This window comes from Suillus fuscotomentosus, assembly GCF_016647785.1.
Source record: "Suillus fuscotomentosus strain FC203 chromosome Unknown F5891scaffold_30, whole genome shotgun sequence".
NCBI lineage: Eukaryota > Fungi > Basidiomycota > Agaricomycetes > Boletales > Suillaceae > Suillus > Suillus fuscotomentosus.
Genome location: NW_024539542.1, coordinates 549,131 through 575,892, shown reverse-complemented (window position 1 = coordinate 575,892; position 26,762 = coordinate 549,131). Strand labels below are relative to the sequence as shown.

The 26,762-nt window shown below is 46.5% G+C and overlaps 5 protein-coding genes across 5 annotated transcripts; 3 read left to right on the top strand and 2 right to left on the bottom strand.

The window, feature by feature from the left end:
- Positions 1 to 1,298: 1,298 nt before the first annotated feature.
- F5891DRAFT_1189361 (uncharacterized protein) lies at positions 1,299 to 3,247 on the top strand (the record flags this gene model as incomplete). Its single annotated transcript, XM_041367150.1, has 5 exons — positions 1,299 to 2,073; positions 2,109 to 2,265; positions 2,317 to 2,658; positions 2,708 to 2,925; positions 2,973 to 3,247. The coding sequence occupies 5 exons, from the start codon at positions 1,299 to 1,301 to the stop codon at positions 3,245 to 3,247; spliced, it is 1,767 nt and encodes a 588-aa protein (XP_041225461.1).
- An 11,426-nt stretch (positions 3,248 to 14,673) lies between these two features.
- On the top strand, positions 14,674 to 15,805 carry F5891DRAFT_980827 (uncharacterized protein; the record flags this gene model as incomplete). Its single annotated transcript, XM_041377047.1, has 6 exons — positions 14,674 to 14,761; positions 14,854 to 15,063; positions 15,126 to 15,273; positions 15,497 to 15,566; positions 15,674 to 15,705; positions 15,757 to 15,805. 6 exons carry the CDS (start codon positions 14,674 to 14,676, stop codon positions 15,803 to 15,805), a joined length of 597 nt encoding a protein of 198 aa, XP_041225460.1.
- A 336-nt stretch (positions 15,806 to 16,141) lies between these two features.
- On the bottom strand, positions 16,142 to 18,185 carry F5891DRAFT_980826 (uncharacterized protein; the record flags this gene model as incomplete). Its single annotated transcript, XM_041377046.1, has 8 exons — positions 16,142 to 16,305; positions 16,404 to 16,579; positions 16,675 to 17,019; positions 17,071 to 17,215; positions 17,303 to 17,476; positions 17,541 to 17,939; positions 17,965 to 18,094; positions 18,132 to 18,185. 8 exons carry the CDS (start codon positions 18,183 to 18,185, stop codon positions 16,142 to 16,144), a joined length of 1,587 nt encoding a protein of 528 aa, XP_041225459.1.
- A 1,353-nt stretch (positions 18,186 to 19,538) lies between these two features.
- On the bottom strand, positions 19,539 to 22,063 carry F5891DRAFT_1128830 (cytochrome P450; the record flags this gene model as incomplete). Its single annotated transcript, XM_041364323.1, has 12 exons — positions 19,539 to 19,758; positions 19,818 to 19,943; positions 19,995 to 20,037; positions 20,096 to 20,134; positions 20,183 to 20,248; positions 20,329 to 20,431; positions 20,480 to 20,602; positions 20,658 to 20,907; positions 20,961 to 21,223; positions 21,281 to 21,391; positions 21,794 to 21,795; positions 21,952 to 22,063. The coding sequence occupies 12 exons, from the start codon at positions 22,061 to 22,063 to the stop codon at positions 19,539 to 19,541; spliced, it is 1,458 nt and encodes a 485-aa protein (XP_041225458.1).
- Positions 22,064 to 24,156: 2,093 nt separating this feature from the next.
- F5891DRAFT_1189355 (uncharacterized protein) lies at positions 24,157 to 25,274 on the top strand (the record flags this gene model as incomplete). The annotated part of the gene is made up of 8 exons (XM_041367149.1): positions 24,157 to 24,204; positions 24,263 to 24,302; positions 24,353 to 24,607; positions 24,659 to 24,813; positions 24,864 to 24,902; positions 24,943 to 25,034; positions 25,081 to 25,174; positions 25,224 to 25,274. The coding sequence occupies 8 exons, from the start codon at positions 24,157 to 24,159 to the stop codon at positions 25,272 to 25,274; spliced, it is 774 nt and encodes a 257-aa protein (XP_041225457.1).
- Positions 25,275 to 26,762: the final 1,488 nt, after the last annotated feature.

Below are 26,762 nucleotides of genomic sequence, written 5' to 3'. Positions count from 1 at the left end.
TTCTTTCCCCCGAAAAAATGGCTATCACAGTTACACCTCTTAATAGAGAGAAATTGGTATTTCAATTTCAATTTTAGTGCTGCAGTGCAAAAGCTAGAAAGATGCCGTCTACATTGCAACCCTTCTTAATTCTGCGACTCTTCTGAGACTTCTGTGACTTTTTTGCGACTTTTGCGACTTCCTTCGATAAAGAACAACTTAAAGGTAAGCATTAAGACAATTAACTCCTATTCATATGACGCGTCGATCCTATTGTAAAGGTCACGTCCACAGTCACAACGCTGAAATATTGACAATGAACACTGAGTGGTGGACATTGTCTGTTTATGTAACCCATTTAATGGGGTTCATTTCCATCTAACCAACTTTCTTTTCCATACCGGAACATCACTTAACCAACCAACCAACTCCCTTTGATATTCTCTAAAATCGTAGGCTTCGTATCATTTTCACGGACTGCTGTGTGTTGACAAGGATATTTCTAGTTTACATACCATGTCTGATACTAAGAGACTCAAATATCTCGATCTTACGCGACCAGAGCAAGATACAGTGTATTCTTGATGTTCCGCCCGCACAAGGGGGTCTCCCGCTTTTTCTGAGGTGCGCTTCGTCACATTCTCTCGCATCATCAGTCAGGAACTTATTTTTTAGCTCCCTAGATAGTGGCATCGTCGACGGGTGGAATCAGTCCACCAACAATTGTCCTATCAGTGATCAAGTTCACCCTGACAACTTTACAGTACGCTCGTGGGGTTTGCTAGCCAATATGTTGCTGCTGGTGGAGACAAGAGAAAACTGGAATCGGAGAGCACGAACCGAGCAACGGCTATCAGCAGCCGCTATTGTCAACCATTTCTGGATAAACCTCAAGACGGCGCAAAAAACATATCGTACTCCCAATCAGACTTCAGGGAATAAGGGTATATTTGGCCCAGGGGACTTGATCGATATGAATGAGTTAACCACTTGCCTCCAATCGTTCATGGAGATCGCAAATGATTGATTTTCTCATTACCACTTGCCTCTGATTTTTTATGGAGATTGACGATGCTTGTCCTAGATTCCTTACTTATTTTCATTGTTGGACTTCAGCAAGTTCACAGCTTTATTGTATTACTATGCTCGTATGCAATGTAGATTGACTACATAGAACTAATAACGACTGTCAGTACTGGTACACTGCCACCCGGCTGTTTTGGCATCTTACTAACTGACAAATAACAGCAAACCAATATGATAAGTTGCCTGAGCCATTGATTCTCACCGCCATCATCAACCTACTCAGCTGTAGTATTATGCTGCCACGCTTCAAATATTACGATTTACAAGGCCTCACCCCCGAAGAAAAGCATGCTGAACAGAAAAAACGATGGCTCACACGGCAGATGCAGGATCCTGAGAAAGCAGAAAAGATCAGGGCAAAGGGTCGCACGAACAAACAAGCTCAATGTCAACGAGCAAAACTTTTGAAGAACAATCTTGATCAGGGCGCAGCACCCCCCAGATTTCGTCGACAAAGACCATTGGAGGCACTCTGTGTTCAGCATGTCTCCCATCCCATACCTTTCAACGATCATATCATCGACCCTGTGCTTCATAACGTCCCACCACCCCGTCAGACTGCAGATGCTGTCGTTATGACCGATCCACCTCCTCAGCACCTCGCAGACGCAACACGCCACCTATCCCCTCCTGATCTCGATTTAATATCCGACATCCTTGGTATTCAGGTACTGCAACAATCAGGATCCGTCACTTGGGCTGATGGCCGCAGGACGGTCCTTCCTTGCATCATGAGTAGAGGAATAGACATATGTGAAGACAACGATGCCGCCATGGTGCGCTTTCTTTCTGAGTTTCTGGAATCAAAACCTACCTCAGACAATGTCGCTCATATCGAACACAATGGCATGAGCAGAGGCTTATTACAGCAGGCTATCAGCGAGGCTCTTCGCCACAACAAACCCGTTTTAATTCATGGTAGCAATATCAATGATGCCCCTCTACTAGACGCAGAATATCTAGACAATAATTTCGGGATATCGCCACTGATGCGTGTGACTATCCACGGTCAGTCTGGTCAGTTTGTTTAACTTACTACTTAGCCTTCCCGCCAGATGTCACAAAACGAGTCAGAGATTTTACGCATCCCCACAAGACAGGGACGATTCAGCAATTCCTAAATGACATCGACAACCCATCCAAAATACAATGTATACTTGATTTACCACTCTCCCACATGGGCCTCCCGCAAGAATTACAGTGAGTTTGGCATTTACTTGTGTGATTTTTTCCTACCCGTGAGCTTGCTAGTCTTCTAGACCATGGCCTCATATATGGTTGGAATCAGACTACGGTAGATTGTCCCGTTCGTAGCGGAAAAGTTCACCCAGACAACTTTACCACCAAGTCCTGGGCCTTACTTCACCATGCAGTGTTCGTGACCTACCCTCATCACGATGCTGATGGTGCTGTAATGTTTGTCCGTATCAAAATTGGTATCAAGTTCTGGGTAGTCTTCTGCCCCATACACAAACTCAGTCACACAGCTCTTCAAAAGGGGCAGATGTTATTTGCTGACTTCGCAAAAAACTGGGAGGAGATAAAGTTGACTTGGCGTGCCGAAGTCATAACACTGTTGGAGGGCGACCTTCTGTATGTCATCATTTTCTGTTCTTTCTATATTTTGGCTTACAATTTCAAGTTTTCAACCCGCCGGCCAAGTTCATGCTGTATACACTCCTAAGAAATCTTTCGTCACTGGGGGAAAATTCTTCAATTACGGATCTCTACATTTAACTGAAATATCCCGCTATATCAATGCTAAAAAAGTGCACTTCCTGACAAACCAGGTTCACGAGAGTGCTCTCGAGACATTCCAGAGAATGACCATAGCTCTTCCGCGACTATCACCTAGCATCGGTAAGCCATTGAGCTTTCTTATCTCACGATTTTAAAGCGCTTCGAAGAATTATATCACAGGGCAGTTGTCGGCCTCTGCTTGATGGTGATCAACCACCACAAGTACATCGCTTCGAACAACGACCACGGATACATCATCGCCTCATCGGAGAGCACAGAAAGAGCGGTCTCCATCGCCACAGCAATACTTCGTCAATTCTACAAGGACATGGCCACGGCACAGCGAGTTTACCGTTCTGGCGATCAAAGTGACCCAGGTGACTTGATTTCAAGGGAAGACCTTTCAACATGCCTTCGATCGTTCAGCTCTTTTGCAACCTGATTACCATTATGACTCCTGCTGCTGCTACTACTGTTATAACTATTAGTACTACAACTACTACTGCTACTACTACTATGACCACTACTACTGTAACTACTACTACTACTACTACTACTACTACTGCTGCTGCTACTGCTACTGCCACTACCACTCCTGCTACCACTACTTTGTTGCCACCAATCCTGTCCGCACATGGTGAAGTGGTCAGGGTTGTATAAGATATCACATAGTAATGGTTTGTCAAGTAGTTGTTTGGTGCAAAAGTTAGAAGTTAGATCCTTTCCTCACTTTGGACAACTATCTCGTAATTTCGAGTTAGTCATCCCGGCGAACGCTGGTGTTTGACAATTTTGACTTGCATCCTTGTAGGCATTTCTAGCCAATAATGATATCGGACGCTTATGCAAACGGCCTTCTAGAAATTTCCAAATCTAGTCATCAGCTCTCATGTGGTTCGAGTCATCCAAATATTTTATGTAATCGTCGAACACTCGTGTTTGACTTGCATACCCTTGGACATTCAAGCTTCCTCACAATCTCAGCATTCTTGGACATCTATCTCGTAATTTCAAGCTAGTCATCCCATTGTGTCAGTAGGGGTTGCATAGGAGCTGAACAAGGAGTGCATAGGCAGGAGGTGTTGCAGGTGTCAGGGGCATTAGAGGTGTCAGAGGTCCTGGTAGAGTCTTAGAGGTAGCGCCAGTGCCTTGTAGCAGAAGCATCACATCCACTACAAAGCATCATTCATAGAGTCACCCTGCTTCAGTCAGTACCGACTCACCTGGTGACTAGAGCGAGCATCTCCACAGCCTACCTTGCCGGAACAAGCCAGCCCGATGGACTTTGTTTTCTCACCCAGATTCCTTGGTTCTTTTTTTTTTCTTGGTCTTCTCTTCTCTCTGCATTCGTCGTGATCCGTACATCCCAGTTCCGTTCCTGTTCTAGAAGTACCTTCTAACTTTTCTCGTCTACTTCTTTCCAACGCACTATAAACTATCCAACCTTCTAGTTTACTTTTCTTTTACCATACTACAAATTGCCCAGCCTCTCTCGTTTACTCGTTTTCAGCACACCTTAGAATTCTCAGCCTCTCTCGTCTACTCATTTTCCTTTTTCTTTTGATAGATCTTAACAGTTCGCAGCCTCTCTCATATACTCCTTTTAGATATTCGCACCGCACGCAGTCATCACGGCCCTCAAGATCGAGGACATTGCGAAGCTTCGCAACATCTCGTTTGAACAGCCAGCATTCTCGTTAAGCCCCCGCAGACGAGCCTCCGACTCCTCAGTAAAGGTACATATTGCCTCTCCCCCACCACAACCACCAGCCGGATTCGCACCCAACCTTCGTCACATTCGACAAAAGCATCAGGCCAACCAACAGTCGTCAAAAGCACAACCCCCCACGCAAGTTCATCCAGTTATAACCATGTCATCGATTATCTCACCACCAGTCTTACCGTTACTCCAAGGCGATTACGCAGGAGGAGAAGAGCCTAATGAATGGTTACGACAGCTCGACCTCAACCTGACCTGCAACATGGACCGACGCGCAAAAAGTCGACAGGTTCCGTCGGCAATGCGCCCCAGGAAGCTTGGCCGAGACTTGGTTCGCCACATTGACAACTGCCCAGACTGCAACATGGGCTGATTTAGAGGCAGCATTCATCACCCGTTGGCCACCCAACTTACCATTGCAATTAACAGCGGGACAGAAGAAAGAATGGCTCAAGGCCATTGTCTTGAAGGAAGAGGACATTGGGTCCATGCTAGATGACGAGAAAGGACAGGAATGGGGCCATGTGAGATGGGCAAGGCAGGTGCAGAGGTTGGCGCAGAGTTTTGGGGATAGCAATTGCCAGTACTTGGACGTGGTGCTTGACGGAGTGCCCGATATCTTGCGTGACCAACTCGCGGACTCATACACGAGCTGGGCCGCGTTCCTCGCAGGCGTTAACAGCGTCTCTATTAACCTCCTCAACAGAGCGAGACTACGAGCAACCGAGGAACGCACCATGAGAGACGACATCGCCCAGTTGAAAGCCAAACTGCAGTCCCAGCAGCAGAATCCGCAAGCGAGACCGTACACAACCAATCCCCCAACGTACAGACCTTACCCAAGACAAGTAGGCAGCATGGCACCCGCCCTAGCAGCACAAGCACAAGGCCAGCCAACTCAGCAAACCGTTGGACAGTCCAACGCAAACTTCGTTCCAGTACAACAGTACCAGATCCCAATGTTCCAGCCGCAACCAACAGCACCCAGCTACCAGCAGCCACCGGTCACGCCTGGACCAAACCCGTTTGCTGGAGCAGGCACCGTGCCCAGCACCAACCTGTTCTACCGCTACCAGCAGCCTCCCCAAACCCCTTCTCGTGCAAGCACCACAGATCGCATTCGCCTAGCGACCCAATTTTCCAATCTCGCCCATCACCCAGATACAGAAGCAGGTCGTGCTGCCTACAACCAGCAGATCAAAGACTGGCATGACAAGAACGGCGCGGACGCCATGCCCAACATGGGAAGACCTTACCCGTTGAAACCAGGATCAGCGATGCTGGGATCGCGCGAGTGCTTCACCTGCAGAATGGTGACCATGCCGTCCCATCAAGCCAGTAGCTGCACCAACCCTCCAACAGTACCACAGGAGACGAAGTGGAGAGAGATCGTATCAAGCATGGTGGGACGTACCATGTGGTCGCAAAGCGCCATGATGACTCCATCTGCTGCAATCCAGTACGTAGCCACAGCGCCGACTACTTACTACGACCCAATGGGTCCCTATGCCACGTACCCGAACATATACGCGGAGCAGCAGTATGAGTTCCAGGGAAATGGGATGGGACTACAGCAATGAAGGGCAACACTGTAGTCCCAACTGAGGAAGTCGTTGACGTAATGATACCAGTCTCGCCCACCTCAGCCCACCTTGAAGAACACCAGCAAATCTATTCACCCGATATCTCCTCAGGGTTCATTTCACGCATGTCAACTGCAGATTCTTCGCCACTAGACTCGGAAGTCGTCTCCACAGTATCCTCACCTGCACCGTCCGCAGAGGGCGACAGCAGCACGAGCAATCCTGTCTTCAGAGAGAACCAAGAACTATTGTCTATTAAGTTTCCTTCTTCTTCCCCATCTCCCCTTTCGTTAGATTTCACACTGTCTGATACTTTCATTTTGTTAGAACCACCTAGTTATGTCGCTGACTCCGCTCCCAATGATTTAGTCCAATCTCTCGATGATGTAGTTTCACTCTCCACGAACCCCACCTCTGATTCCGTCGTACATGTCATGCCTTCTGATGCAATCGAACCCATTGACTTGTATTCGGTCGAGTCAAGAATGGTGCAGGCAGAAGGCCAACCGTTCATAACGCAAATAAATCTGTATGGAGAAGGTGGTGATTCATCCAACTTTCACGCACACGTTGACGACGGGGCCATGATCAATGCAATCGACGCTGAAGCATATCACACAGCGTCGAAGCGGATGGGTAGCCTATCTCCTTCCAAGCGTATACTTCGCATGGCAGATGGCTCCCTAGTACCTTCCGCAGGCGTCTGGAATGGGAAAATCAAGTGGCGTGATGCGGCAACTACAACAATGTTCGAAGTTTTTCCAAGTGGGGGCTCATGGAAAGTTCTCATAGGCAAACTGTTATTGAGCCAACTACAGGCAATACATGACTACTCCAACGACACCATCACTATCCCTAGCACCAACACTCTCAAACATGAACCTACCATCATCACAAACCTCTTCGGAACACCCGCGGCTCGTTCAAAACGACTGGTTAGTTACAAAGCCACAGTTTCAAATGAACTCGAACAGGACCCATTTCCCTCCCAACCTACCGACACCCACGTTATGGTAGTTACCATCCCACCAGACGCCCAGCACCCAAGTCTCCCACAACCGGCAGTTCATGCCAGGGAACACCACATCTTCTCCTACACCAATGACTCAAGTCACACGACCATCACGGACCTTGCAACCAAACTCTCTCAGGCGGGAGCACACGTCGTTATGGCAGACCACAGGCCAGCCTTAGAATTCGCATCCACAACGAGCGACTACCCCGAGTCCCCATGCACGCCAGTTTGGTTCACCGAATCAGCAACAGCGGGCGACAACATTGGAGAAGTACCGGACTTCCCAATCCCTAATGAGAATAGTTGCGGGATATATACGAGGCACACCGACCCGTTCAACCCGATACGAGTGAAGGAGATATTGAAGTTGGTGAAGATAGGCAAGGATTTAACGGAGGAACAACGAGGGAAAGTTCGTGAATTCATAGCGAAGAACGCAGACACATTTGCACTCACAGTTAAGGAAGTATTCCCAGTCGATTTCAAGTCCTTCAAACTCACGTTTCCACCAGATACTGCGTTCTCAACAAAAGTCAACCAACGGCCGCTAACCCTGCCTCAATGTGAATACCTGTACGCAAGGCTCAATGAGATGGAGTCTGCAGGCATCATTCGACGAATCCCTCCTGAAGATGTCAAGGCGTCAGCACCCACTGTGTTAGCACAAAAGGCTCACAGTGCAGACAGCGTCCCGATCGAAGAACTCTGGCACAGGGTCAACGACCAATGTGCACAGCATGGATTCCCAACGAGAGACGACTTACCACCACGGCCACCCATAACGGCCACCGTTAACGCCGTTCCGACCGGCCCTAAGTGGCGTATTTGTCAGAATTTCGCAGAGATCAACAAAGCCAGCCAAATCCCACCGGTACCCCAGGGCGACATACAGGCCAAACAGCAATGACTTTCGGGACACCAATGGATCAGCATCATCGACTTTGCAGCCAGGTTCTACGCCATACCAGTGGATGAAGACACTCAGCCCTATCTGGCATTTTACACAGAAGGACATGGATACGACTGCTATTGCAGAATGCCATTTGGCCTAACGGGAGCGCCAACTACCTTTAGTGATATGGCAGCTACAGCCCTAAGAGATCAAATTGGTCTATTATACGAGCTCTACGTGGACGACAACGGTATGGCAGGAGACGACTTTGATGAGAAATTGGAAAGATTGGGTAAGTTCTTTAATCGTGTCAGAGAAAAACGACTCTCGCTCTCTCCACAGAAAACCCAGCTGTTCATGTCGGAAGTAGTGTTCGCGGGCGCACGAGTAGGAAAAGATGGTGTTCGACCTGACCTCACTAAACTCTCAGCCGTAGCAGATTGGACACCTCCCCAAACACTACATAACCTCATGCAGTTCTTAGGCCTGACAGGCTACTTCCGGCCACTCGTCAAGAATTACACCAAAATAGCCGCACCACTCACCGATCTCGTATGCAGATTGGGTGTACCAGCCGGAGGACAACAGGTAGGTAAACGTAAGTATCGAGAACACCTCCGGAAAACGTTCTTAACCGACTACTGGAAACATAACCACATGGATACCTTCCTGCAACTCAAGAAAGCACTGATGTCTGAACCGGTCCTGCGAGGACCACGCTTTGATGGTACCCCGTTCATAGTAACAACAGACGGCTGTAAAGACGGATTCGGCGCAGTCCTCACACAACGGTTCACAACGGTCCTACCCTCAGGCAAGACAACAACAGCAGCTCACCCCATCGCATACACGTCAAAACGGACCTCCAAAACAGAAGAGAAGTACAAACCGTTCTTGCTAGAATTTGCCGCACTGAAATTCGGCCTTGACAGATTTTCAGACGTCATTTGGGGATCTCCAATAGAAATTGAGACCGATTGTCAGGCCTTACGGGACGCCTTACTCAGCTCCAAACTCAACATTGCACACGCACGATGGTGCGACAGCATCCTTGCATACCATATCGTCGACGTTAGACACAGGGCGGGAGTAACTAACACGGCAGCTGACAGTTTAAGCAGACAGTTTGTAACATTGGATGCAACAACTGACGACGGTGGCAATTGGACCGTCAATGAAGACTGGGAGTCTTCGAGAGGTATCATTCATGACCTATTCGGCCTCGAAACTGACAATATCTCCCCCCAGACTCTTTCTTCCGACCTCGCCAACCTATGGACCCGCTTCAAGAATGAACCGTTATTCCTCGAAGCCTTAGATGCCCTCTGGAACCTCGACCACGGTAAATCGATAAAGGACAAACGACGTGCACGCATCAACACCCAGTCCTACTTCATAGACGAAGGGAAACTATGGTACATCAACAGCAAGGCCACCACCAGAACACACAGCCGGCTAGAATGCATGTCGCAAGAAGAGGCAACTGAACTGGCCAGACAGGAGCACTCGATGAGAGGGCATTGGGGACGAGACCTGGTCAAACTTCAACTCATGGACCATATCCATAGCCCTCGCCTCAACCGTTCCATCACCCTCGCCATCATGGACTGCGCGAAATGCAAGAACTTCGGACCCACGCACCTGCATTCACTGTTAGACCCAATAGTACGCCGTCACCCATTTGAACTCATTGTTGCTGATTACTTGAGCATGACTGCGGGCAAAGGCGGTTTTTCTGAAATAGCTCTTTTTATTGACACATTCTCTCAGTACACTTGGGGATTTAAGTTCAAGAAAAAGGGAACCGCTAAGTCCACTATCGATTGTCTAACTAAAATACGTCATGACTTCCGAGCCCCAGAATCGTTCATGACGGATGGAGGTCGCCATTTCGACAACCACGATGTCGCCGGATGGTGCGCAGCACACGGCACTCAACACCATGTGACAGCAGCCTATGCTCCATGGATCAACGGGTTAGTGGAAGGCACAAATAGCAAGTTGTTGGGGAGATTGCGTCGAGCCTGCGCACCAGAGTTGGGAGAAGACGAGTCCAGCGCAGGAGCAACCCTGGACGAAATTCCAGCTAGCTGGCCAGATCACTTCGAAGCAGCCATCCAACACCTCAACGAACGGACCATTCCCGCATTCCAGTACTCACCGAAAGAGCTGTTGTTGGGGTTGGTTATCAACACAACCATCACACCATCGCAAGTCACAGCTTCGGCACCGTCACAAAGCGACGTCGACGTTCACTCAGCCTACGTGGCGCAACAACGTTTGGACTCACAGTTCCACACCACGATCCACGCCATCAAACGCAAGCTCAAGTTCGATCGAAAGGTCTTATTATCTGGAACAGGTGAAGTCGTGTTTGCTCCAGGACAGTTAGTTCAAGTCTACGCTAATGAGTTAGATAGTACCTTCAAATCCTCACGAAAACTCATGCCTCGGTGGTCTGCACCACGATGCATCGTCTCGCAACGCAGCAATTCATATGTGCTGTCCACCCTCGAAGGGTTTCCAATGCCAGGCTGGTACCATGCCAGACGCCTGCGCCATTTCATACCTCGGTCCGGAACAGCATTAGCTGAGCTGCAGAAGGAAATAGAGGACAGCAGAACAGCAGAAACGAGTGGCGAAACGATGGAGGGAGGGGTGAGCATCGAGACGTTGGAAGGAGAGACGAGCGAAGATGCGAGGATGGTGTACACTCTTCAAGACCAACCTTTGTTTCCTCTAGAAGCAGTTGCGTTAGACACGCCGTTCAGAGACGCGACCCAGGAGTGTCGCATTTGTTGGGGGGGTATATGTGTCAGTAGGGGTTGCATAGGAGCTGAACAAGGAGTGCATAGGCAGGAGGTGTTGCAGGTGTCAGGGGCATTAGAGGTGTCAGAGGTCCTGGTAGAGTCTTAGAGGTAGCGCCAGTGCCTTGTAGCAGAAGCATCACATCCACTACAAAGCATCATTCATAGAGTCACCCTGCTTCGTCATACTGACTCACCGTCGAACGCTAGCGTCTGACTTCCAAAATCCTTGTGGACATATAGGTAGTCATGCGATTGAGCTTCGAGGGTCGACTCTTGCGATCCACTCATCGGAGGCGTGCCTTGCTATCAGAATGTCAGTGTTTGATTCCCATTTTTATGTGCATCTAGCTGATAATCTAGCTAGTCACGCTATCGGACTTTTAAGGTCAAAGCTTGTAATGCCTCCATCGAACGCTGGCGTTTGATTGGCACATCCATCCGGCTATCTTATTGAACACTTGCGTTTGATGTTTTCGACTCCCCATCCTTGTGGACCTCTAGCTAGTAATCTAGCTGGTCATCCTGTAGAACTTCTAGGGTCGACTCTCGCAATATCTACATCGAACGCTTGCGGTTGATGTTTTCGACACATCCATGTGGGCCTCCAGCTAGTAATCTAGCTGGCCATCCTATTGAACTTCCAGAGGCGACCCTTACAATCTCTCCATCGAACGCTTGCGTTTGATGTTTTCGACAGTTATATTCTAATGCCAGTGTTAGACTCCACATCCTTGTGGACCTCTAGCTAGTAATCTAGCTAGTCATCCTGTAGGACCTCCAGGGTCGACTTTTTCAATGCTTCCATCGAACGCTTGCGTTTGATGTTTTCAACAGTTTCTTCTAATGCTAGTGTTAGACTCCCCATCCTTGTGGAGCTCTAGCTAGTAATCTAGCTAGTCATCCTATAGGACTTCTAGGGTCGACTCCTGCAATCTCTTCATCGAACGCTTGCGTTTGATGTTTTCGACAGTTGTATTATAATGCTAGTGTTAGACTCCACATCCTTATGGACCTCTAGCTAGTGATCTAGCTAGTCATCCTGTAGGACCTCTAGGGTCGACTTTTTCAATGCTTCCATCGAACGCTTGCGTTTGATGTTTTCGACAGTTATATTCTAATGCCAGTGCTAGACTCCACATCCTTGTGGACCTCCAGGGTCTACTTTTTTAATGCTTCCATCGAACGCTTGTGTTTGATGTTTTTGACAGTTATATTCTAATGCTAGTGTCAGACTCCCCATCCTTATGGACCTCTAGCTAGTAATCTAGCTAGTCATCCTGTAGGACCTCCAGGGTTGACTTTTTCAATGCTTCCATCGAACGCTTGCATGTGATGTTTTCGACAATTCTATCCGAATGGTGGTGCCCGACTCCTCATGCTTGCGGACCTCCAGCTAGTGATCCAGCTAGTCATCTTGCAATATCTTCATCGAACGCTTGCGTTTGATGTTTTCGACAGGTTTATCCCGATGATAGGGTTCGACTCCCCACCCACGTGGACCTCTAGCTAATCATCCTATTGAACTTCCAGTGTCGGCCCTTGCATTCTTCATCGAACGCTTGCGTTTGATGTTTTCGACAATTCTATCCGAATGGTGGTGCCCGACTCCTCACACTTGCGGACCTCCAGCTAGTGATCCAGCTAGTCATCTTGCAATAATCTTCATCGAACGCTTGCATGCTTGATTGATGTTTTCGACAATTCTATCCAAATGGTAGTGCCCGACTCCTCACGCTTGCGGACCTCCAGCTAGTGATCCAGCTAGTCATCTTGCAATATCTCCATTGAACGCTTGCGTTTGATTTTTTCGACAGTTCTATCCAACGCTAGTGTTCGACTCCTCATCCTATAGGACTTATAGGGTTGACTCTTGCATTCTCTTCATCGAACGCAAGTGTTCGATGTTCTCGGAAGTTCTATCCGAACGTTAGTGTTTGACTGACATTCTTATGGACATTTAGCACGCTCATCCACTACCATATTTCTTGACAACGACCCCATGTCGTCCTCGTAACAAACACATCTCACTGAACCGTTTATGATTAATCGGGCCCACGACCTTTTCTATGTCAAGGCAGGCATTTCCGCCTTCTCCAACAATAACTACAGTATCAGTGTCCGATGACACAAGAAACTCTGTTTACTACCATTGTATTCTGCGTCATATTCACCTGTCAAAACCTAGGTTTCCCAATTCATACTCTCCTCCAAGGCGACAGCTCCATCTACTAACACGTCGGGGGTTTCAACATTTTCCCTCTTGCAAGATGTCAATCGAAAGCAGATCTGGACCTGGCTAGACCATTCCAGACCTAGCCTAGAGCGTTCCAGAGCACTCTGGATTACCTCTCAAATGACATTTCACTGGCGGCAAAATGTGGTAAAATGTCAGTTTCCCCGCTGTGTAATAGTTCACCCGCAATATCCATTTTCCTGCCCCTAAATTAGGGTTAGGTTTATCGTCGATGTTGCTGTACTGGCAATGATCTTACTCTAACAAATCTCTCAGCTTCGTGGTCCAGGCGTCTCACTTGTGACAAATAAACCAACCAACCAACCAACCAACCATATTTTTAAATACCTGGAGTGGGAGTTGCAATTGAGCTCGTGAACAAGATTTTTTCCATGCGGTACCTACATTTTTGAAAAATACATAGACACGCAAATTGTAATCAGTGCGAAAAATACGTGTAGTGTCACCCTCAAACCTAACCTGGATTTTGTAATATCATCTCTCACTGCACGAGTCGAATACAATTTAAACACTAATGAGTATAGGTCAAAGTGATTTTGTGCACACCTACATCTTCTTCCTTTGCAGGCTTTGGAGTGTACAACCAAACAAGAAAATTCTCTGCAGTACGCTTTGCTATAACAGCATGGACTGGCAGTCCCTCAAATTTTAGCTCCCGCCCACCATACTTTGTCAGTAGTTGTTTGCAAAAAGTTGTCTCCAGGTAGAAGTTAAAAGCTGTCGCAAAAGTTATCGCAGAAGTTGTCGCAAAAGTTGTCTCCAAGTAGAGGTCAAAATGTTGGTGGTTGCATGGTAGTTGTCGCAGAATTTGTCGCAGGAGTTGTCACAGGAGTTGTCGCAAAAGTTGTCTCCAAGGTCAAAAGCTGTCACAGAAGTTGTCGCAGAAGTTGTCGCAGGAGTTGTCCCAAAAGTTGTCTCCAAGTAGAGGTCAAAAGCTGTCACAGAAGTTGTCGCAGAAGTTGTCGCAGAAGTTGTCGCAGAAGTTGTCGCAGGAGTTGTCGCAAAAGTTCTCTCCAAGTAGAGGTCACAAGCTGTCGCAAAAGTTGTCGCAGAAGTATGTCACAAAAGTTGTCTCCAAGTAGAAGTCAAAAGCTGTCGCAGAAGTTGTCGCAGAAGTTGTCGGACTGCGGTGGCTTAGTTCTCTTTCCATTTACTTAGCTCATTCATTACAGTGATGTATGACGGCTATGACGGACCGTGGCGGACAAAAATATTCACTCAGAAATTTGTAACTCAACTTGAAGACCTAACTCGAAATTCCCAACTCAACTTGCTCATGTGGCAACTCAAGTTGAACTGAGTCAACTCATCCACGTGTCAACTCAACTTGACCTCAACTTCAACATCTCAATTCAACTTGCTCGTAAGTAACTCAATTTGCATGTCACTCAACCTTACCAACTCTCTTTGCATGCAATCTAGATTCACACAGCGCACTATTCGGCCGATTCGGTCTGGGAGGGGCAATCTGCTGCTATCCACCCTCAATGCAGGGTTTTTGCCGTAGTGGAGGGCATCCTGACGCGCCTTTTACGAGTCGCATGCCTTTATATCTCGACTAATTCTTGCTGATGTGCTTTACCTGCACTCTCTGATGTATTTCGAGCCGTCTTTTATTGATACCATACAACTTGTCACCTCTACCTGCAATGCGCGCTACCTATTCATTTCTTATCTCAATGGTGCGCATGATACTGTCCGTTTCATCTACCAATGCTAACATTATAACACAGTTGTAAAGAATGCATTATATTATATCTTCCGACATGCACAGATAAGGGAGAAGTGCCACGATGCCCGACGTGCCCACATGGACCAGTCAAGGAGCAAGATCTCATCGAGGTTCTCCGGTCATCTGGTCAAGATAGCTCACACCAGGAGTCCACAGGGGACGAAAAAGAAGGAACGTCGACGTCAGAAGTCTTTCTGCGCCGAAATGAATTTAGATCATCCACGAAACAGGATGCGCTGGTACCAAACCTTAGTAGGTGTTCTGTTGCATAGTCCATTCCACTCTGAGCTAAGTACTCTTTGAACGGTCACCAGTTCTTGTTTACGTTCCATCCGAGCTCTGCGATCTTGATTTTGGCACACTTCCCTCTGACGCAACAGAGTCGTACCTTCCTGCAATTTCTCTGTCGTATGAATTTCCAGCCATCTCTGTCGCATCTTCGGAAGCTCCTTCCGCAAAATGGTAGCTCGAAACATCCACAGATCCCAACATATTCATTGCAGCTTGCCAGCTGGTCCCCGAAGTTGAATGGCCGTTCAATGTTGATGTTTTCAATAGAATTTCTGCATCGTGGCCTCAGAAGCTGTCTCGACACTAAAGATCGTCTGTTAGTGCCAGAAAAGGTCCTGAACGTTCTCATCACATCAATATCGTGATCACGCTACCTCATTATACTAGTTAATAGTGCACCAATTTCAGATTTTGATTTAACTATTTCCGGTCTGATGGTTGGCTTGCACATGGGCAGAGAAGCAGTATGTCTAGATATAAGTTCTATTGATCGATGTTAATTGTTCTGATCAGCCGCCGTCACTAGTACTACTAACATCTGCATAAAATCTGGTGCACCACATGGCTCGAGGGTCTTGTGAGGCATATGGTACACCAGCACCTGTAAGTGGCTTTGACTTGTCAGCTATTCTCGACTTTAATTATTTTCTGTAGTCTCAAGGACGATGGTTGCATGGGATTGTTCCCAACAGTGAAACACTAGGTGAGACGCTGCACAGGGCGTAATGTAATGCCCAGGATTGCAATAAATGCACATATAACTTTTGTGCTCGATTGTCTCCCTATCTTCGTACATCGTTATTAGTTCTGTGTAGTCAATCTACATTGCATACGAGCATAGTAATACAATAAAGCTGTGAACTTGCTGAAGTCCAACAATGAAAATAAGTAAGGAATCTAGGACAAGCATCGTCAATCTCCATAAAAAATCAGAGGCAAGTGGTAATGAGAAAATCAATCATTTGCGATCTCCATGAACGATTGGAGGCAAGTGGTTAACTCATTCATATCGATCAAGTCCCCTGGGCCAAATATACCCTTATTCCCTGAAGTCTGATTGGGAGTACGATATGTTTTTTGCGCCAGTCTTGAGGTTTATCCAGAAATGGTTGACAATAGCGGCTGTGATAGCCGTTGCTCGGTTCGTGCTCTCCAATTCCAGTTTTCTCTTGTCTCCACCAGCAGCAACATAAGCGCCCGGGTCTAAAACCATAAGACAGAGCGCCATTAGAGGTCTAGTATATAACTCTTAAAGGGACGTTAGAAGCAATCAATGTGGATTAGTTAGTGCAAATGCTTACTGGTGCGGCAAGAGAGGCGCGGTAGGTTAACTACCATTCGCTGGAACGTTTCCAAGGAGTGCGAGTGAGCTTGATTTGTTAAGTAATTGCCGTGCTTGTGATCCAAGTGACGAGAGTTTTTAGGACAAATGGTGAGTGTCACGATTGAAAAAATGCCCGCCTGGTAAAAAAGGCTTCTACAGGCGAATAGACAGCATGGAATTGACCAGGTGGTTGTATACTTGAACATATTAGCAAAATTTTTCAAAGAAACATAGGGTTAATAACTTACAGGAGATCCCCCTTTCTGACAGTGATTACTTCTATATCCCATAAAGCAGCAATCTCCTCGCGGTTCTCGGGAAAAGTACCTAACAATCTGGCTGCCTTGGCGAACGCAGTCTGAGAGATAGTGTCCTGATTTTTCAGGTTAGCCACGGTCCATTGCTTTGTGCCGACGATGCCATAAACAAAAGTGCATCCGCTGTCTGAGTCATGATGAAAATAAGTGAACCAGCCTGGTTTGGCTAGCAAACCCCACGAGCGTACTGTAAAGTTGTCAGGGTGAACTTGATCACCGATAGGACAATCGTTGGTGGACTGATTCCACCTGTCGACGATGCCACTATCTAGGGAGCTAAAAAATAAAGTTCAGACTGATGATGCGAGAGAACGTGACGAAGCGCACCTCAGAAAAAGCGGGAGACCCCCTTGTGCGGGCGGAATATCAAGAATACACTGTATCTTGCTCTGGTCGCGTATGTTGCGTATAAACTGCTCAAGTGTTCCACGCTGCTGGGGATATGTAGAATTCTTCGTACGCTGTTCTGCATCTGTTGAAATGTGTGAGATTGACTTTTAAAAAGCATGAATAGAAAAAGACTGACCATGTATGACAACATGCATTAGTTCTGACATACCCCAATCTTCCAGTAGCTCAAGATTGAGTTCGTCCGCTACAGGTTGATCGCATTGACGAAGGACGACAGCTTTATTTTGGCAAAGCGCGGCAAGTGATGGTTTCTCGCAACTCTCGTTTCTTGGAGCGCCAGTCACCGTAGTGTAGATGAAGAACGTGTTTTGATGAATCAGGACTGGATTCAGGAAGTGTAGCGACATATGCGACCGCATCTGCGTCACTCTGCAGCACATTTTTACCGTCCTTGTATATATACGGCAGCACCGTTGTTGTGCCACTTTTCCATGTTACTGTCGGCGAATTTGCATGAACTTGAGAGGCGATTATGGGAGTTGCCAAGTCGAGGGACTCGATGTCAGTGAGATTTGACAAGGTAGGTGAGGGGGGTGCGAGGTCATAGGGATTAACGAGTGGGGAATCCGTCATAATGCATACGTCTCGGGTTGTGATAGGAGGGGAATTGTGCTGAGTTTCAGCAACGGGCTGTTGTAGGAGAATGGGATCAATGAGGGTATCGTCGAATGGGACATGAGAAGTAGATGGCCCAGTAGTGTTTGGAGCATCTGAAGAGACCTGGTTGCCAGAGTTTGAAGTTTGCACGGAGTTCTCCACGTTCTCCACATCGTTGGGTTCCTGGGCTGCGCTGGATCTTGAAACACTGACGCCGCTTTGGAGGGGGCTCGCTGCTGGCGATTTCGAGTGCTCTCTGTTTCAGAGCTGCCCGTGAGCGTCGTTTGTTCGCGTTATTTTTCTCGCATATCCTTTTCTCTTCTGTGGGGTCTTCTCTGATCCTCTGTGTCCATCGTTTCTGGTACTCAGTAGGCTTTCACCTTAGGAGGTAGACCTTGCAGATCGGGATATTTGAGTCTCTTAGTATCAGACATGGTATGTAAACTAGAAATATCCTTGTCAACACACAGCAGTCCGTGAAAATGATACGAAGCCTACAATTTTAGAGAAGATCAAAGGGAGTTGGTTGGTTGGTTAAGTGATGTTCCAGGTATGGAAAAGAAAGTTGGTTAGATGAAAATGGAAATGAACCCCATTAAATGGGTTACATAAACAGACAATGTCCACCACTCAGTGTTCATTGTCAATATTTCAGCGTTGTGACTGTGGACGTGACCTTTACAATAGGATCGACGCGTCATATGAATAGGAGTTAATTGTCTTAATGCTTACCTTTAAGTTGTTCTTTATCGAAGGAAGTCGCAAATGTCGCAAAAAGTCACAGAAGTCTCAGAAGAGTCGCAGAATTAAGAAGGGTTGCAATGTAGATGGTCTTTAGAATATAAGTCTGCCTTCACAAGCTAGTTAGGCTCGGGACCAGCCTGTCTGATTGATTTTTCAGGCGAAGCACCGATTTTTTAATTTCAGCAGGTGCTGGTTGTACCGGTTGAAGTAGTAGTAGTGCTACATAGTTACTATAGACGCAGAAACTTTCGTTCGCACGCTGCACAGAGTACCGCATCTTTCTAGCTTTTGCACTGCAGCACTAAAATTGAAATTGAAATACCAATTTCTCTCTATTAAGAGGTCTAACTGTGATAGCCATCTTGTCGGGGGAAAGAAGCAATGGTTGCGGATATGGACATGGGCAATACAGAACTGATATTACAACTCATGGTTTAGGTTAGGTTGATCATAAAATAGACATGTAGAAAAAACACAGTAAGTACTTTAGATTTAGTGTCTGTATAATGTCTGTACATTATTTACACTCAGGGAGCAAGTCGGCGCGGTGCTTTGGTCCGACTATGATTTTGAATCGAAGTCGCAGAAGTCGTAGAAGTCGCAGAAGTCCAAACATGGTAACCGACTTACCATTCTTGGAATATTAGTGTCAACTTTTGACTATGTAGATCACTACTCTGCACATCAGACTAGTCATCCCCGGGACCATAAAGATTCCACCTGGCCCTCATCCTCATCGTAGTTACTGCCAGGTGGCTAGAACAGGACAAGCAAGCACCACTAACATCAATTTTTTTTCTGAGAGCAGGACATGGCCATGATACTATCAGCAGTGGTGAAGTAACACAAGAGACGTGCCATGGACCACTTGAGAACGGGTCATGCCCGGTCGATCTAATACCATGGAACAAGCAGGTATGCTCCAATTCTTTGTCATCCTCGACCCGACAATATCACTGGAAGTATGCGTGTTGTTCGGTGCGTCAGGTCATCGAACAATTCTTTATTAAGAGTCTTGATATTACACATAGCGTAAAAAAATTCTAATCAATACACCCATCCGTCATCATCGCTCTCAGCTTCACAACCTCTACACGGGGAATGACATCGATGTCAAATGGCGCTGCATGAGAAATGACCGCATCATTGAAAGCGTGCGTGTTGATGGGTGCATCAGGTCGTTGAACAATGCAGAAAGAACACAAAAGAAATGCGAGGGTAATGTACAACGATTGATTTGCGAGGTGCAGGCCGGGACATACACTTTTGATGATAAGTGAACTTCGTTGATCGGTCTGAAAATCGGCGTCGGAACGACTTACTGTCTACCAAAGCCAAATGTGATGAATTTCGTATGATCATCATTAAGGCGGCCTTCTGAATCAAGCCAGCGCTGAGGATTAAATGTTTCAGGAGCTGGGAAGACAGTAGGATCGCGAGAAAGAGTCCTGAAAACATGTGCTTAATGAAACAATGTATACCGTGAAGCAACGCCATACCAATGGCAGCCGTAGACAGTTGCACCCTTGGGAATGCAGTATCCTTAGCTGATTGCACTGCAGGCTAGAATGAGAACGTGGGTTACAACAGATTAAGACACTGACCCACAAAATATCCTTGGTTGCACGGTGGGGAAATCCTGAGCACATATCAGTATCATTCAGAGTGTGCCAAAATTCGAATTTACCTATGCGGACGATAGGTCTCCACCTCAAAGTTTCCAACAAGAATGCTGTGCAATTGGGGAAGGGAGCTCGAGTCATTGAAGGTCGGCGCTATATGGGAAATTAATTGAGAAATCAAAATCTTTGTACCCCTTTGATTTCGTATTACCTCTGTCTGACCCGATCACTGTGTCTAGCTCTTCATGTACCTTTGCCTGAGCCAGTGGATGACATGCTGCAGCCATAGCAGTAGCGGTAATTCCAACAGCGGTCTAAACAGAAAGTGAATTCGTGAAAGATAAATAAGTTGCATGGCTTACTGTATCAGATCCTGCCCCAAAGAGTGATCCAGCAAGATACGACATCTCATCTATAGAGAGTTTCTGTTCTTCGGTGTTTTCCAATAGTGTCTTGGTGAAGGAGGGGCCAGCTTCATTCCGATCCTGCGTACAACAAGATGTAAGTGACATACATTTACCAAAACAAAAAGCCCTTTACCACTTCACTCTTGACGGGCCTTAGTTGATGCCTAAATAGCTCGAGCTCCTCATGATGCCACTCATCAAGTTGTTTTCTGTAACCAGGCAAGTGTCGCAAAAGAGGCACACGATCGACCAGATAAGCTCCTGGGAGAATCGTGGCATGAAAGTGATCAACAACTTTGTGGATACGGACAACTTCGAGATCGGCGTTGGCAGTGGGAGTAGATTTCCCATAAGTCACCTGAAGAATGACTGATGCTGCATACCTTAAGATACCATATCTATGAAAGGATCACAACAGGCCTTGGGAGTGACGTACCGCGTTGCATGCTTCTGATGGTTCGTCGGGTCATTCAGCACATCCAATATAAAGTCCATCACGTTCTTGTGCTGCATATCTTGGTATTCTTGTGCCGTTTTTGGTTGTAAATAAGGGTGTACTGCTTTTCGGAGGCGCCGGAAGCGTTCTCCGGAACGAGCTAGGGTCATACGCATCTCATGTGAGAGCATCTCACTCGCTGCAACGGACCGAGGTCGGTCTATCAGTGATCCACCTTCTTTCTCCATGATGTCTACAACCACCTGGTAGATAGGTTATTGTCGGATGAGAATTAAAATTTGGGCAGATAATCAGATTACCTCCACGCCACCGATGACGATGATGACTTGGCTACCTTGTCGGAACGACACAACCAGCCCATACTCTCGGACAAAGTTGGTCAGGGCATAGGCGATGCTGAGTAGACTGATCTACGTCAATCTACAATATTTTGTATAACACTGCCAAAACTCACTTTACAGCAGGCAAAGCATTATTCCAGAACCAACGGGCGGGAGGCCCAGGTGGATGTGTGCGCGTTGATCAGCGCTTCAGGCCGTTGAACAATATGGAAAGACCACAAGCTTAGAAGTGCGAGGTGCAGGCCAGGTCCGCCATGGTGATCACTTGAGCCTGAAAGTACAGTATAAAAGGATGAATCGATCGTTACTGATCCTATACTCATGAGTTTACAGTCGGCCTTGAGCACAAAAAACGGAATAAGCAGAGAGCAGACCGGTGGTAAAGTAACACGGAAGATGTACCATGGACCACTTGAGAATGGGTCATACCCGGCATATCATCAAGACCCAGTCCATAAACCGATATCACACATCTGGGAGCAGGATATTCAGTGGCACTGTCAGTATCGGGTAAACACATGCACCTACCAAAGACTCCCTGTCATCACTGTAGTTGCATGATGAGCAGGGCTAGACAGAAACTCAACACGAAGAGTGGAAGAGAGTGGAAGCAGTGCACATATACTCACTTTCGGGCAAATTTATGAATGTTATGATGATGTAGTTGCACTCCTGTGCAGAGATATGTATGAGAAGGGAAGGGTCAGACCAACTGAGCCATTCCCTTGGATGGATATTCATGTCAAGAACTACAAATGGGAGCTACAAGGGAGATGGTAGCAGTGATGTCGGCGGCCCAACACAAACCCAACAGTTTGCACCCGGGCAAAGTGCCAAAGGGATACCAAACAAAGGACTTTCAAGTATAGTTTGCTGATCCAGTCATGGACGGTCATTGATATTAGCCTGAATATGTTGGAAGAAATTTGACCAGCCGGCGGACTATGAGGTCTAGACTCTCAGGCGGGCCAAGGCGTAGATGGCCACAACTTTGTATCAAGCCAAGCTACGCCCTTCGGCTGACCGCGGCGGTGCGACCGGTTTAGCTGGAGCCTGGGAAAGTATTTGTGCGACGACTTCCTAAAATGTCTGGTCGAGAAAGCCATATAGTCGGCTGAGTCGGGTCTCCTCTCTAAGACCGTTGTGCGATTATATACATGGTTCTGGACAGTTTCTGGAATCACGAAAATGAGTGTATAACATATTTACCATACAAAGTCCTTTGGACCACACTTGACCCCCCCCCCCCCCCCATTTTCACCTCATACCAACGGAGCAACCAGTAGTCCCAGGGAATTTCCTCATGAATGTTTTCAATCCTCGCATTCTTGATGCCAGCATCCGTGATGTAACAGGGTGTCTGTCTGACAATTCAAAAGGCTGATGTTCTTTTCCATGCTTTGCAGCATTTGCCGTCCGAAGGGTACGTTCGTCCAATTACTTTATAAAATAAAATTCAGATGGATGTGTGTCACAAAGGTCCTGAATTGTCATGGAGAATGCTATTCAGTCCTTTCTCCAAGTCTCAGGCGTTCCACCAGCAGATGTTGCAAGGGATCTTTTGTTGCGTGCCAAAACCCGTTTAGCAGCTGTGTACTGAACTTCTGCACAACAAGGTCAGGTTCATGCATGTCTTTAGGTTCCGTCAGTGTGCTGATATCGCTATCTTTTAAATTTGCTGTCCGTGTCATGTTCAGATCCTGCAAATCAAGACGTCAAAGCCATAATACAATCTGAGCATTTACGACAAGAAATGGTAAGTTGCGCAACCTTTTTTTATGACGTCCCCCCCAGAGCTGAGAACAGATACAGGGGTGTCAATGGCAGCCAGGAAGAGCAGAAACGCAATGCCTGGCACTACCAGTGAAGTGCTGATATTCTTACCCGCATTCTCGTCGATCCCGTCTTTGCCTCACAGGTCAGAAGCTTGAGCGTATATGCCTGTTGTTTCAGACACGTCACATACATTGGCAGTTGCAGACTGGTTTGTGCTCATTCTTCAGCGTTACTGTGTCTCAATCCTCCCTAGGGATGTTAATTAACTCTTTGCCTAAGCTCTGCAACCTTCGTAGTGTGCATTGTTCGGGGAACAGTGGATTAATCAATCGCATGCTTGAAACACTGTGCGTCAAACCATCGTCTTTGCAGCCTGTCCATCAAGTACGTCGTTTGATACTTCCTTTCGCCCCAAAACAGCTTGCATGTTCACACTCCATACAGTCTTGTTGACTGTTCAGGGGACATTGACATCCCACCATTCAAGCACATTACACATTTCTCCATCACAGCTGAAAGAGGGAACAGCACATCTACCCATGACTTTATATCACAGAGTCATGACAACGTGTGCTCGCTTTCCATTAAGAATGCAAACTGGAAATTCCCAACGGATGCCATCTCCGTCTGTCACTTGACGATCATCGAGTTTCAGGCCTGAGGGCTGTTTTCCGTAGACAGCCAGGGCTTTTCAGAGATCTTGTCCACTGGTCATCAACTGGAGTCGCTCACATTGTCAGGTATTTGTTTCGCCTGCATAGGTCCTCGCTTCCGTTCCTGACACATTTTGCTCTCAAGATTATCAGTCTGCATCGACATGTCACAGACAGGGACCTCGTGCCTGCTATCTCGGAATTCTTGAGAAATCGCAAGCATCTTCATTCCTTCCACATCATCATGCCCAGTGAAGACCATCGTTGCATTGATTTTGATAGGGTCTGCCTGGGGAGTACTACCTTTTCTAATGAACCTCCGCAGTCTCCATATCACTTATCCTAGAGATCTTTCTCCTTCGCTAGCAGGGTGGCTTATTCCGCGGAGTGTTCAGTGTGCTCACCATGGATATTATGGTACTGCCTGCAGAGGACCTTCTTTTTTTCATAAATGTGAGTCGATGACACTCGTCATTGACAAGAAGAGTAGCATTGATGTGTTCTATTATAGCAATTGCGTCCCGGAGTCCCTCCCCTTCTCACGTTCATTGGTATGACAAACTTTCCGACATGTTCTGTCATTAACATGACATGCTCTCAGCATCTCAGCATCGACCTCCGATGGATCAGCAATCAATGTGCAAGTTAGCCTCAACGCAAATCGACGCATTCTTGACAGAGCTTGAAAGGTTAGATGATAAGATGATTCTTACCGAAGTACACCTGCTCGAGAGTCACATCTACCGTGGCATCGGAAACCTGTCGAAGTCCAAGGTTGGTCCTTCGAGTGCCATCCCGGTATTCTCATTGTACGCTTACGTCCACGAAATGCAAAGGCTGCCATCACTTTCGCTAGGTCCGCTGTAAACTCAATATATGTATTGTCCTGGTCTTCAAGCAGCGTTAGACCTGCAATCTGGTGTTCTCCATGCCAAGGACAAAGATTACACTATCGCATACTCATATTTCTATGAGACTTTTGAGAACATGTCATCGCAGGATGACCCAGCAGCGCTGAACGCACTCAAGTACATGCTTTTGTGCAAGGTCATGTTGAATATGGTGTGTTGTCACTGATCTTGACTCATCAGTCATTTTGATATGCATTCCAGCCAGAAGATGTAACATCACTTCTCTATATCAAGCTCGCAGTAAAATTCTGCAGCACTTTATGACACCCTTCTCCAGCAGAATTTGCTGCATATCGGTGAGCCGTACTCGATGGTAAAGATTGACTACGTTGCAAAACAGGTTGGTCAAGGACGGCAGGACACTGAGGCCAAGTGGATATTGAATTGTCTCTGGAAAGTAGCTCATATTGTGTTTTAGGCTATCTCAGATGATCTTGGACATGGTGTTCCACGGCGTGCTGGATCAGGGACGACTCGGATGCCTGATCGTATTTGATGAGCTAGAAGCTGACGTGTGTCCTTTCTTCTCGCTCGTCTCGTTCGTGCTCATCCTTTTTTCAGACCACGTATGGTGCAGCAATCGGGACCTGGAATAAGTTAGCAAGGTCATAGACTCGTTGTATGCCAAAGTGCGTGTTTTGATTGTTCCTGGCCACTGGTCTATGCTTATGAATATCATTCAGACTGTCAGGATTGCATAAATGTAGTTTGAATTTTCTCCTTCCTACACGTGCAATTCAACACAATACGTATAATTAAGAAGGGAAATGGTAGATGTGTCCGCGCTCACTAGCCGAGTCATCGCGCGGTGTCTTGTTACTTAAGGGTCTTATATGAAAGTTGTGTATAATGACAACACAATTATACACGGTGAAGACTTCTTGCCAGTCCTTAAGTCCACGGTCTCCGACTTTTCTACTTCGTGGGAGGTAACGTGGTGAGTTCTTGGGAGGATTTAGTTTGTTGTCCTCTTCTTGTGTAGTCTTATATGAAGTTGTTGTGGAATGTTCTGTGTTCTGGATAAATTCATTAGGTTTGTTTCAGCCTAGTAGGTCGTGTTTCAACCTATGAAAGTCTGTTTCAACTTTGTCGTCCTTAGATGTGTCTCACTTTCCGTTGAAAGGGAGAGTCTTATGAATACACGTAAAGCTTAGAATGAGAGCTGTTCAATGGTTATATAGTCAACCCCTGTAAGGTAGTATATAACCTAGAGTAGAATAACGATAATGAAAGTTATATAGTCGACCCCTGTAAGGTAGTATATAACTTTAGAATAGATAATGATATCTTAGATTACCTCAAGGCACTTATATTGGCCTGCACTTTAAGTCTTAGTGGTCTCACACAGTTTGAGATAAGAGTCAAGTGGGAGGATTGTATTTCATGGGTGAAAATGGGGTCCTTTTATACCTTTTGGGAACCCCCTTACTAAGCATGATTAATCAGATGGATTGGTAAGAATGTGGCTTACAAACCAGGTGATGAATCAGCTTATTACTAAGTACATTACAAATACAGTGTAATCTTACAAAGAAATTAGAAACCATGACAAACCATGACTAAACATGTTGAGTCATGTTAAATGTTGTTACAAAGCATGGCCAATCATGACTAAACATGTTGAGTCAGCTTAAATAATGTTACAAACCAGAATATTTCCCAGTCACATGATGTGATGACAAATAAAAGCTGGTGGCTGAAAGAAGCCAAATACAAATAAACAGTCAGAAATAAATAGAGATACAAAACTTGGTGGCTGAAAGAAGCCAAATAAAAATAAACAATGAGAAATAAACAGAAGGTCACATGCTTGATACAAATACAAGGTAAAATAAGCCTGTAAAGTGAGAAATAAAATACAAGACAATGAAATAAAGGAAAAATAGAGAGGTAACTTAGTGACAAAGGGCTAGACAGTCTCTCATATCTTCCTTATCACTCTCTATATATATCTGACATGGTATGAATCACATACCATGCATGACACCGCGCGAGCCTCTTTCAACTCCACCGCTGGATCCTTGGACTTGTCCTTTCCCTTAGGCGCAGAACCAGACGCTAAAGGACCAACAGCGCGCACAGGAATATCACGTGAGGCGC